The sequence below is a fragment of the Nelusetta ayraudi genome, unplaced genomic scaffold, assembly GCF_046127955.1.
Source record: "Nelusetta ayraudi isolate G7.1 ecotype Tasmania unplaced genomic scaffold, CSIRO-AGI_Nayr_v1 ptg000011l, whole genome shotgun sequence".
Taxonomy (NCBI): domain Eukaryota; kingdom Metazoa; phylum Chordata; class Actinopteri; order Tetraodontiformes; family Monacanthidae; genus Nelusetta; species Nelusetta ayraudi.
The window spans coordinates 11969167-11981732 of NW_027466061.1; the positions used below are offsets into that span (position 1 = coordinate 11969167).

The window sequence follows — 12566 nt, forward strand, 5'->3', positions numbered from 1 at the left end:
GCAACTGCCACTGCTGCGTGACGCAGAAGTCATAAAAACAGAAGGTTTAGCGGGTTTATGCACCTGGCTTCTGTCCTGCCACAGCCAAAGCCATAAGTGGCAGCCAAGCAGCTTGGCTGGCTCCTCATTTTATTTATTGTGCTTCATTATGGTAGGAGCTTTGGACATGCCAGTAACTCCCAAGGAGCTGCAGAACTCTGCAGACCTCTGTAATGGAAACACCCTCAGAAGAAAACACCAAGTTTGTGGTGGATTTTTTGTCTCTTTTTCCTACTTCTTCTGAACCTTCCTCGGACAGAAAATGGAAGGACCGAGCCCCTCCTATTAGTGGACGGACTTTAAGAAATGGCGAAATCAAATTTTCCTCTAACAGCCAGCAGTTGCAGGGCAAATAAGTTATGCCACAGCCAAAGCATTTTCATGAAAAGATTTAGCGCCCAAAAAACTGAAGAAAAAAAAAACAACTAAGCTTTTTAGATTTGTTTTTAAAAGAGGCTCATTCTGTCAACGCATAACTAATTAGGACGGAAAAACGAATCTGCAACAAATGTATCAATGCCTTTTCTCATTCATTTTGAATCAAAAATAAATCATGCATTAAGTCTGAGATTGTATCATAAAAACTTTTATGAAAATAAATGAACAGATTATAGTTTTTGTCAGTACTTCAAAAAAGTTTTATCTGATATTGCGCAACTGCTGTTTTGTGGAGGCGGTTGACTGTCCTAAAGTGATTCCATGAAGCCTCTCTGTGAGAGAGCAATGAGAAATGAATCAAAGGGCACATCTGCATGTTTGAGTCCAATGCAAGATAAACATGGGAGGCAGCAGCCAACAGCTCAAGGGTGTGCAGCATGTGGCAGGCACGGAATCTCTTCACCGTGTAAACTGGGAGCACCGCTTGGGGATGCTGCTGAGAGTGCAGTTGATTGTATTAGCAGAGGTAAAGAGCTTCTGAAAGCATCCAGGTTGAGTGGGAGAGGCGCTACTGACCGACCAGACCAAGAGGCCTTCGACTACACAGAGAGGGTGGAAAGATTTTACACCATTAAAAATGTCGGGCCCAGATCATCTACTTCCGGTTGTGAAAGAAAACGCTATTGCATTATGTTCAACTGCATCGGAAAATGGCCTACTGTAAAATAAGTTTGCATTTAGATTTTATATTTACACAGTGATATTAAGAACTTTATTGCCGAAAGTTTATAAGTTTATAAATGAATACATGCACTGTATATATAGGCTTCATTCAATGTTGAACAGGGCACCTTTATTTAACTCCTAAAATACAAAACATTTGCTTATAAAGTGTTTGGCTTTGAGCCAGTTTAAGGCAGGGTATACATGCCCATATGTGCACAGTGTCACTCAGCTGGGGGGGGGACTGTTTGTGACCACCTCAGCCTCAGTTTGAGCCAGGAAAACCCTGACGTCTATTCCATTTGTCCCTTGAGCAGTGACTGAGTCAAAGCACTTTATGAGACAAGAGAGAGGAAAGATTATCCAGATTTGATCTTCTCAGTAAGGCAGTATAGATCTGCGGACCAAGTTAAAGGGCAGTACGGGCCATCTGCATGCTCATCTTTCACCACTGAGCTTCTTCAAAACAAGCATCTGCTGCCAGAATACACAACAGAATCCTGCTTTGTTTTTGGTTTAAACTCATAGAAAGAAAAAAACTTGCTGTGGGCCACAGCAAGTTTGTTGGTGCATCAAACATATTTTTGAAGCAAATTGTTGAGCGTTCAGTTCAGCCGTAGAGCCACCAGACACAGGGGTCAGGTCAAGGTGTGTTAACACCTCCGAGTCATCGCTGCCTTTTACTAAAAGCAGGAAATCATTTCAGGGGGGCTGTTATTCAGAATTCACAGCTTAGCACAACAACGTAGCAAGTTACACATCACACATTTCCAGCTCTTTAACCACTGACATTGTCACCTTTTCAAACAACTCTGTGCCTGTTCTATTAGAATCGTTCAGGCCTTTTAAGTTCCCCACACAGTGCTGTTGTTGACATACATAACGTTACAGATAATGCGCAGCCAGGAGGCTTTGGAGCGTTACATTGGAAAACAATGTGGGAAATCTTCCAAAATTTTCCTTGGGCTCATTAAAAGGAAAAAAAAATGATCAAAAAATATATCTACCGCAACAACAAATATTGATTTGCCAAGCTGAGCGTTGCCACGGCAACTAGTCATCATGTTTTCAGTTTGTAAACTCTGCTTCCACATTTACAGAGTGCTTGTGTCAGCATCTTACAACACAATTATCATAGTATGTCTGCTACAACTGCTACTTGATTGAAAAGTGTATCATCAACTTTGTCTGGTCGTTGGACAAATTTCCCAAGGTTCACTTTACAGGGACAGCTGACAAGGTTCTCCTTCATCTCAGAGAGCCAAGACCAATGGGAAGTTCCTATTTCAAAATGTTTTTTTCTTCCGCTCCTGAACCTCAAGCTTTTCTCCTTGGCCCTTGCAGTGATCAATACCAATGTAACCAAAACAGTTGCACGCCAAAGTTTCTTATCGTCATCGAAACGAAATTGGCTCACACACAGAAAAAGTGAGTCTATCGAGGACAGAGGACAGAGGATGTTCCCTGCCTTGTCTTTTTGTTTTTGTTTTTGCCTATTGCACCGTGGGTCTGAGAGGACTGAAATGTCATTCATGTCATATGTCCAGTATGTATGCCATGTTTGACAATAAAGTTGAGTTGAGTTGAGGAGTGTCCAACATTTTTGTCCAAGCTTCACACTTTCAACACATGATGTCCCTTTTCATTCTCACAAGTAGTTCATTTCCAGAGTGAACCTTGTGTTTCCCAGTGTGAAGCACTGGTGGGGCCACAAGTCACTCACTAGCAGAAATCTTTCAGCCCCCTCTGCTGGATTAGGACATGTGTTTCAAGCAGCTTGCACGACATCTCTCTCTGACACACACACACACACACACACACACACACACACACACACACACACACACACACACACACACACACACACACACACACACACACACAATCATTTTGACAACCAAAGCATCATATTGCCAAAGGAGATGTTTTTCAACAGTGGGCAAACCCTTTGACACAAAAAGTATGCACATTTGCACAGCACACTTTTCTAAATATGGACACAGGATGCCCAGAGTTAAAAGGAAATCATACTGAGTCATATCCAACACCCAACCAGCATACTTACTGTGACCAACACCCAAACACAGCAGGGGTATCCGTAAAGGAGGATGTGGAAGATGTGCCTGTATAGCAGTGGAGAAATGCCACAAAGTGCTTGCTCCATTAACACTGCGCAACTTTTTTTTCATTTTTTTTTATTTTTGGCGGAGGGTTCTGGTGACATCATGCAAGCTGTCTTATTTCCCTCTTCTTTTAAATTTCTGAATGACTGTCACTGTTTGTGATCAAGCCAATATTGTGGGAACTAGAAACCTGTGCTCCAAACACTGCATCTTGTACACTACCACACGCTTTACTCTCAAGTACTGCTTTTACAAAGCTTCCCTGTGGAAGCAGAAAAGAAACAATGGAAACACCATCCAAGTCTGAAGCAATAAAAGTGATGTATCTGCCAGAAGCAATAGATAAAATTGAAGTGTACACCTTTAATCTGTCCAGGAAATACTGCTGATAGCAGCCATTTCCATTTTGTTAGTAGTGGTAGTAGTCTTTCCTCACCGCAGTACAGATCATTTAACTTTCCTACATTTCTCACACACCAAAACAAGTCATCGTAGGTGCTGCTGTGACTGACCAATTGTAATTAGAAAATTTAAAGAAATGTTTTTATCCTTTTTTTTTAAATAAAAGAAAGAATGGTGTATCACACTTGTAGTACACTACCACTACATACTCTGGGGGAGTGAATGATCAAGGCACAGTATAAAGGTTTCAATCTGTTTTGTGAAGAGCATTGTGAAAGTGCCGTTTTCACAATGCTGCTTCAAGAGTTTTGAGACCTTCATTATCCAAAGTTTGGAATTCTCAAAAAGCAATTTCCTCCCATCAGCAAAATCAGGTGGAGTTATCCACCCAACTGTTCAAGACAAAGCCGGGTGGTATTTAGAGACAACAGACAACTATTCCTGCGGCGGGGCTGGAGAGCTATCACTACACTTGAGGGGCTGTTTCTTAAGGAGAGGAGATGAGGCAACCCAGATTCAATGCACAAAAAATCTGGATAAACTCTAAATCCCACAACATCTAGTGGTCTGGTGGAACAAATGATGGGTTAATCTAATGCCTGAGGAAGGAGGAGGAAGGATTGAGTCACAAACATACAGAAAATAGTTCAGAAAAGACAAGACAGTTCCATCGCAGTAGGGGCAAAGAGGCACATGTGGCAGACAAAGACATGTATCAGACAGCTTGTTCAGTAATACACAAACACTGTGTCACAACAACTTGGAGCAATGAAGATGATGGGGGTAGTGTGACGAATAAATGTGAGAGTCAAGTGATGTGGCACTTACGAGGCTTCTGACCCCACACATGGAGATGTAGCTTCCCAGAGGAGTAGTAAATAAAGCCCAAGACCAGCATGGGGCACAGGGCGAACAGCAGCTTGTGTGTGGGCTTCATTTTCACAGTCATTCACATGGCACCATCCAGGTGATTACCTGAAAGTGGTAAATGGGGACAGGGATCTTAGTACTTGCACAATCCCAAAAGCAAAATCCGACTGGAGGCAACAAAAAAGCAAAAGTGACAAAGGGAAGAGAGACCGCATGACATTTGTGTAGCAGAACATCATCACTGGGTCAGAGGTACGTAGAGCTCTCCCTGGCTTAGTAACTGTTAGCACATAGATTGAAGCATTCAATGCTTATGACAGTGGTCAATAAGTATAACTCAATAAATTATGTTTACAATAATTGAGACAATTGAGATGTCTTTGTTCGGACATTACATTTTCAAGACAAGCATTCATTCATGTTCATAACAGGTAAGACATTTTAAAAAGTAATTTTAATTTTCTAAATTGAGAGTCAAAAAACAAAACAAATTTGTCTGATTTGGTCCAATATTCAGTAAAAACGGTTGTGACCCTGTGGGCGTGACTAAAGTCTGTCACACATGGAATGCAGGGTAATTTTATTTATTCATTATCATTATTATTATTATTTTTGGAGGACGAGCCACTGATCAAGCCACTTGTTCAAATATCAAAGTAGCACTGATGAAGAGCAAGCAACCAACGTTCCCACACTTACAGCCTTTACTGCCTTTTTACCCTCTTCCAGTGTTAGGAGCATCAGGGACGACCACCAAAAAGGTTGAACTTTGCAGCATCATAACACGTTTGGTTGCTATGCCTGGTTAATGATGATCACGGCTAAATGGTCAGCAAAGGTTTGGGCGAGGTGTCTCATCTGTACCGCCGCGTTGAAGAGTTACCATCCTGATCTCCACATAGAGGTCAGCAATTCATATATGGTCACACTGACGGTTATGCTTATCAGTTGTGGTCACTCATCCGGTCTCATATCCCAACATGTGTTACACTCACAATGACACAAAGGTAGAAAAGGCGAGAGGAGCCAAGCGTTATTTTCCTAATGTGGACGCTTATTGTAATATGTACTTGTCACAAACATGTACATATAAGTGTACATCCATTCATCAATGTATCTATTACAACTTGCCTATGGGATGTTTCAATCAAGCGACCGTAATTACGTTTTTAATGCCGCCAAATGTTAGTGTCCGCTTTAAAAAAAAAAAAAAAAAGAAAAAAAAAAAATGTGGCTATTAGTGCACTTTATAGTTAGCTACCGTAATTTCCGGACTATAAAGAGCACCAGAATATAAGCCGCACCAGCTAAATTTAGGGGGGAAAACAAATGTGTACATATAGCCTGCACTGGACTATAAGCCGCAGGTGTTTCGTCAGGAAACGGGTCCGCAGAGCGGATCGGTTCGGCGGCTGCGAGCCTGCGACTCTGGACTCGCACCGCGGATCCTGTTTGCGGGGTCCCGCTGGTCACCTCGGTTAATTGGTATGGAGTCGGACCAGAACTTGAGGCAGCAACGCACCGGAACTCACAAAGACAGAGCGCATAAAGACAAGAGAACATACAGACGAGAGCCAAAACAGAGAAGTTGCGCACTGAACCCACTGAACACACGTCGAACCGCTGTCACTTGTTCTTCATGCGCACTGGAACCATTAAAGTCTGTCAGTTTTGCTCTCCGTGTCGACGCTTGTCTCGTTTTTGCAATTCCTACTAAAGCGCCCCCTGGCGGGTGAAGTAAAATCCACAGAAAAGCTGCACCTTTGCATAAACCGCATGGTTCAAAAGCGTGGGAAAAAAGTAGCGGCTTATAGTCCGAAATATACGGTACATAGAACTCTATGTATTCCATACTGGGAGTAGGAAGTGGGGAATCTGTTGGTGATTTGATTCATTTGATTTCATGTGTTTTTGTTTAGTTTAGTGGTTGGCGCAATGGGGCCCCCGGACACTTTGTACGAACACCATGTACCATGTTCAAGGAACCACCAACAACTAATGTCGTTGAGACATAAGTTACAGATGGTGGTAGAGGAAATACTCGGATGCTTTAATTTAGTAAACAACACCACTACACTATGAAACTGTTTTGGCTGCAAAGATATATATATATATATATATATATATATATATATGTGTATATGTAATGTATGTATATATATATATATATATACATATATATACACACACATTACATATACATATATATATGTATATATATATATATATATATATATACATATATATATATATATATATACATATATATATATATATATATATATATATATATATATATATATATATATATACATATATATATACATATATTCTTTAGACCCAGAAAGCAAATGGCTCAGGGACCACTGGTTTGATCTGTAACAGTAAAGAGTTGTGTATAAGGTTATTGAAGTAACATAAAGCTGTCACATAAATCTAGTGGGGTAAAGAGTGCAATATTTACCCTCGAAATGTAGTGGGGCAGAATTATGAAGTTCTGCAAAATGTAAATACTCAAAGCACAAAAACATGACACAAATACGCAAATATAGAAATGTACTTCAGCACAATACATTAGCTAATTCATTTGGTTACTTTCCACCACAGATTAAGGAGTATATTATTTATTTTAATATTGTTTTCAGTGGTTTAATTCAGCCTTTGCCTTTTTCATATAAACTTTTAGAATAGGCACTGCCTTACCGTAGCCTTCACTCAGGTATACAGGGGTTTAACCTGGTTGGGTAGTTGAACAACTAAAATCCGTGTGTGATAATGACAGCTGACTGGTATTAGTTCAAAAGTATGACTGCTTTATTGAACTTAAACTGGATTTAATTTACAGAGCCAGCACCAAAAGGGATTATTTTCAAGCCAAAAAATAGTATGGTGAAACTTGTAAGAAGGACTGTATACAGGCTGTACTTTCCATGGTTTTTATGTAGGTTTAATACTGAGCATTACTGCATGGTAGATGGTAAGGTCTACATTTATGCACTGGTATATGAAGGAAGCAAAGGGACAGATGACGGCAGGAAGACAGTGAGGAGGCAGGAAGTAGCAATGACGGGAGTTGGAAAGGAGGATACACTTAAAAATCTACCACATTTTTAGGCAAATAGCAATTTTAGAAAAAGATGTGATTCAAATCTGTCATGTTTTTCTCAACTAATGTAGCGTAATTATTTATGACACATTTCTGAGCAAGCTTTTTCTGGATGTTTGTTTAAACTCCTTTCTACGCCCTTGGGTCCAGGTATCTGCAGTATCACATTGGCTTTTCTGTCAAACAAAATTGTTTATCGTTCATTAAGTAAACTTAGACACACAATTATCTTTTCAAGTTTTGTAAAGCGAATAAACACTGCTTTCTACTTCTCATCTCAAATAAAAACAGCATGACGACAGTCATCGGCAAATGGCACAAATTAATAAATGCATCTGTCTACCTCCGGTTCCTTACTCTGGCAGTATTTAGCAAATGAAAACTTGCCCTAACCCTTTAATATTCGGTGTAGTGGAGAAGCGCCTGTACACGAGAGGAATAAATAAAAAGTCCAGGTTGTTGGCAAAGAGGAACAAGGCACGCATTTCAAAAACATACATTTGGATTTAGGAACAGCTGTGTTAAATATTCACAGGCCGAGAACAACGTCCAGTCTATGTCACCCATCAGCAGTGGAGTCTATTAATCATCTCTACGTGGTGCCTCCTCAGTTCTGGCTAACATTACAGCCGGGTGCTGTGTGTCGTGTGTCGTGCGTCGACCGATGGACTGACATCCAGCACCGCACGACAACTTTCAGTCAACACAACCCCCCGCCTTCAAACACCGCGCTCCATCCACAAGTTCCCGGGTGCGTTTCCAGAAGACATCCGCCACATTGAATGAGACGAATCTCTGTTTAATGTTGAACTGAACACCTCGACAAGCTGATGTGTTTATGCAGCTGGTGACAACACGGGAGAGGTGTGATGATGAGCACCTACGGGGCGCGTGGGGGCTTTGTCTTACTTTTAGTAACCGCTTCTGGCTTTGTGTAACTGTCGAAAGAGAGGAACATTTTTACATCGCAACACTAAAAGTCACCAAACAACTTGAAGGAGCTGAGCTACAACATGGGGGGGGGGCTCAAACTTCGCTCGCCCCTCACAACACAATGAGACAATACGCATGGCAGCTGCAGGGAAGAGCTCGCACGCACGCACGCCAGAAATAGACGTGTGCACGGTGTTTAAACTTACCACGTCTTCCCTTGAAACGGGTTTCGGTTGCGGCATCCAAACCCCCGACCTCATTGCCGATGTGCAGCCAGAAACAGTGTTACGTTTCAGGCCATGCCGACGGTTAGGGTTAGGGTCTCTGCTTACACCTCGGGGAGACGTGTAACTCACCTCACCACATTCCGCCGACAGCGAAACAAGTTACGGGAGCGAGCGAGAGTGGAGGAGAAAAAAACCTCCAAGACAAACATAACGGAACTTGGTGGTTACCGTTACCTCAACGACTCCATCACGTACACCGTGTACCTAAATATCACCTTGGTTCTACATTGTTTGTTAGTTGTTGTTCTTGTTTTTTTCCCTCCAAAACTGCATCTGGGCACAAGCCAGACAACAACGGCGATATATTGTGATAAACGGGCACAGGGGCAGAAAGGGGGCGAACGGAGGCAGCGAAGTTAACCGTTAGCTTTGTGTTAGCCAGTCGCTATGCTAACAGCGCTACGTTGGCACAGTGGGAATTTTCCCTTGATCCAGGCCTGAGGTACAACAACGCGAATGTACAGGGGTACTCAGGGTTTTTTCATGTTTGTTTGTTTTTTCAAGGCAAACAAAATGTTGCTATCACGCCGAATAAACCCGAGCGGTTGGGTTCGCATGTGAAGGGCTACGCAGTGACATGTACTACCAACGACACAGAGGAACCTGGGACCACCGGGTTGCCTCAGATCAACCACCATCACTGCCCAGAAAAAGACGGCGCAGCACCGTCTACGTCCTCCAACCCACCGGCAGCAGGACGTTCGGGAGACAGTTACCTTGTCTTCTCCTCCGATTCCTCAGGGCCACGGGCAACGCCGGTGCTGTGGTTTTTCTTCTTATTATTATTATTATTTTTTTTTTTTTATTATTTTTTTTTAATTATTTTACTCCGAAGCATAGACTGGTCGATGGGAAGACCGCCGCGTACGTTCTCCCCTCCACGCCATCGCAATGAAATCCGTCCCCAGCAGCCCGGGGCTCTCACAGCACCAGACGACCGCTGCTGGACCGCCTCACACGGCTCCGCTGTGCACCGAGGCGGCTGTGATCAGAACGGCGACCCCATCCACCAACGAAGGAACAGTGTTGCGTCGGTGGTAGTGCTGGTGGAGGGGGGTCCTCCTGGAGCTCAGTCGGTCACATGAAACATCTCTGCTCTTCGGTGCTCCCGTCCTTCCTTCCTTCCTTCCTTCCTCCTCTTCCTCTTCCTCTTTCTCCTCCTCCTCCTCCTCCTCCTCCTCTCAGTGTGTAACGGCCGCTTCAAATGAACGCAACCGGTAATCCAAACGGCCGCAATCGTCGCTTTGGCTGCTCTGATTTGCTTTGCAGCAGACCTAATAAATCCCCCACCACTAGTGGCACAGAGACGCAGCAAGGTATCCAGCGCCAGTGGGGCTGCCTGTTTGTGCCTACTCAGCACAGGTTTTAGATTCACTCTGCAGTTGACATTTGAGGGATTTTTTTTTGTTCCTCCTTGATAATCCGAAACAATATGCAGTCTTCATAAAAGGGGGTATCAAACCCAAGAGCTAATCCTGCACCAAAGTAGCTTGAATGTGTGTGTGTGTGTGTGTGTGTGTGTGTGTGTGTGTGTGTGTGTGTGTGTACATCTAAATGTCAGGAGTGGAGGAATGAGATGAGGAAGTTATAAAGAGACATAGCACAACCTATAAACCCAACTAATTGAATTACTTTAACTTACTTTGAATTGCAGAGGGGCCGAGGTGTTTGAGCTAACACCACAAGCCGAGGGGGAGTTTCTATGATCAAAGGAGTCCACAAGCACGAGGGTGACACGAGGGTGACACTAGGACATATAGCCAGGATCGGTGTAGGAAAGAAAAGACAAAGTATGTGTATGTTAATATGAATGACATACACAGTGGGATGTAGGGGAACCAGTTCACAACACCATTTTCCTGGATGGGCTAAAAACGATACAAAAGTTCTCAGCTTGGTGCTCCCTCCCTGAATAAGAGATTTACCACCTGATCTGCAATCATTAATGGACCACCATCCTGCTCCACGTTCTGATATTTTCCTTTTGAACACATTGGCTGTAATTATCCTTTACAGAACAAACAGTTATTACTGGCTCAAGCTAAGCTCCTTTTGCATTGTGATGATGATGATAAAGTGTTAGCCACAACCCACAACTACCGACTGGGCAGTTGTTTTGTTTCTAAGAGGGTGCTGTCATTTTCAAAAAGGAAGCTCCTCTGACTGAAAGTTTGTAGTGTTTTCATTAAGACCTCAGTCATGATGAAACATATCTATCCATATTTATGTGTATATATATATGAGAAGCTCTGTTAATATTTAGAAAAGGATTCAGGAGCCTAAAATTGCAAGACGTTATAAACAAGGGGCATAAACAGGAATTCCAAACATCCTCGGTTTGAGAGTGTAGAAAATAAGCAGTGCACCTGAAGCCATGTCACTGAAGGGCACACCACTCTTTATTAGACAAGGCCAGGCACTTATTCATCCAAGTGCCGCAGCCTCCTGCCCCCCCCCCCCCGGGTTTAAATAATCAGCCTGCACTCTTTGCAACAGCGCCAACACTTCTTTTGGGACCAACATAAACACTTTTATTCTATTTATTAATAAGAATAGAAGCACTGCTATTAATATTTTATGGGCCTCTGCACCTCAGAGGGGCTCTGTAAATATGGCCTCTGCATCGTGTCCTGCTGCTAGTGTCAGGTTGTTGTGTGGCAGTGGATCCATACCGTTCTTCACACCTGCTCAAGTTACTCGGATGATTCACTTTTCTTCCCGGATCTTGCATCTTATTTGCACCCCCGACATACGAGAGGCCTTGTATCTGACAAGGGCTAATAATCGAGGTGGCGGGTGGGGCCACGGACCTCTGTCCTGTTAGGGCTGCCGTAGAGAGCATTAGAGGAGCGCACTGATCTATTGAAATCAAATCAGGCAGGAAATACAAGCTGCTCGCCCGCTGCTCTCCATCTGGGGCCACAAGAGTAAAATACAGTCATGGGCAAAGAGTGGATTTCTGCACACACAAGCCTGAAGAGTCCCGGAATCTCTGCAAAGCTGGCGTCGCCTCCCATGTAGTTGGCAGGACTTTGCAGCCTGCAGCTCAGGCAACGCTTGTTTACATCAGACCCTTCTGAGGCAGCGAGGAGAATGGAGGAGGAGGGAGGGGCTGCTGGGATGTTGCACTGCCACTGACATTTTTCACTTCCATTGTTTACCATCCAGCCAAGAGGAAATGATCGTTTGCTTTATACATTCAACGATCTTAACAGCTGACCACCGGTTACATCCTCAATCTCAGAGCCGCAGTCACACTGTATCTGCATTATCTGGGCCTTGCGGGGTCTGTAGCGTGACTCTGACATTTAGCAGTGGTGGTTTCTTTAGCTTGCCCCCCCTCCCTCATCCCAAACCCATCTGATGTTTAAATAATTTTCTTGCTTGTGCAGGATAGATATTACTGACACATCTGTCTCGAGTGGTCTATCTGTCTTTTTAAAAAGAGACAAAAAAAACAGGTCTGGAGTGGACTGATACATCGGTCTGCTGACCAATAATCAGGGTGTTTTCTCGCAAGTTGACAACTGTCAGCAGTGGCTGAGTTATTTATGACTGTTAAGATTGCTTGTCAACAATTTTTTCTTTTTAAATGATAAGTGCAAAGAAGAGTGTGTTGACTCGAGAAAATAACAACAATACCCCCACACACACACAGAACAGAGTGTATCAGCCACCAACAACTGCCTGTCACCACATTTAAAG

At 43.1% G+C, this 12566-nt stretch overlaps 1 protein-coding gene across 12 annotated transcripts in view; it reads right to left on the reverse strand.

Annotated features, from left to right (window-relative positions):
• The window catches only part of st3gal3b (ST3 beta-galactoside alpha-2,3-sialyltransferase 3b), a 49581-nt gene that overhangs the window by 34284 nt on the left and 2731 nt on the right, over positions 1–12566 (reverse strand). Inside the window, exons 1-3 of one of the 12 annotated variants that reach the window (XM_076020999.1) lie at positions 9578–10103; positions 4494–4596; positions 3206–3263 (exon numbers count right to left, since the gene is read on the reverse strand). In XM_076020999.1, coding sequence (XP_075877114.1) covers positions 3206–3263; positions 4494–4514 — 79 coding nt within the window. In that variant the 5' untranslated portion in view covers positions 4515–4596; positions 9578–10103. Of the gene's footprint in view, positions 1–3205; positions 3264–4493; positions 4641–5234; positions 5379–8780; positions 9152–9577; positions 10104–12566 lie in introns of those variants that run through there. The other 11 variants (XM_076020997.1, XM_076020998.1, XM_076021000.1 and 8 more) reach the window with 11 other exon arrangements.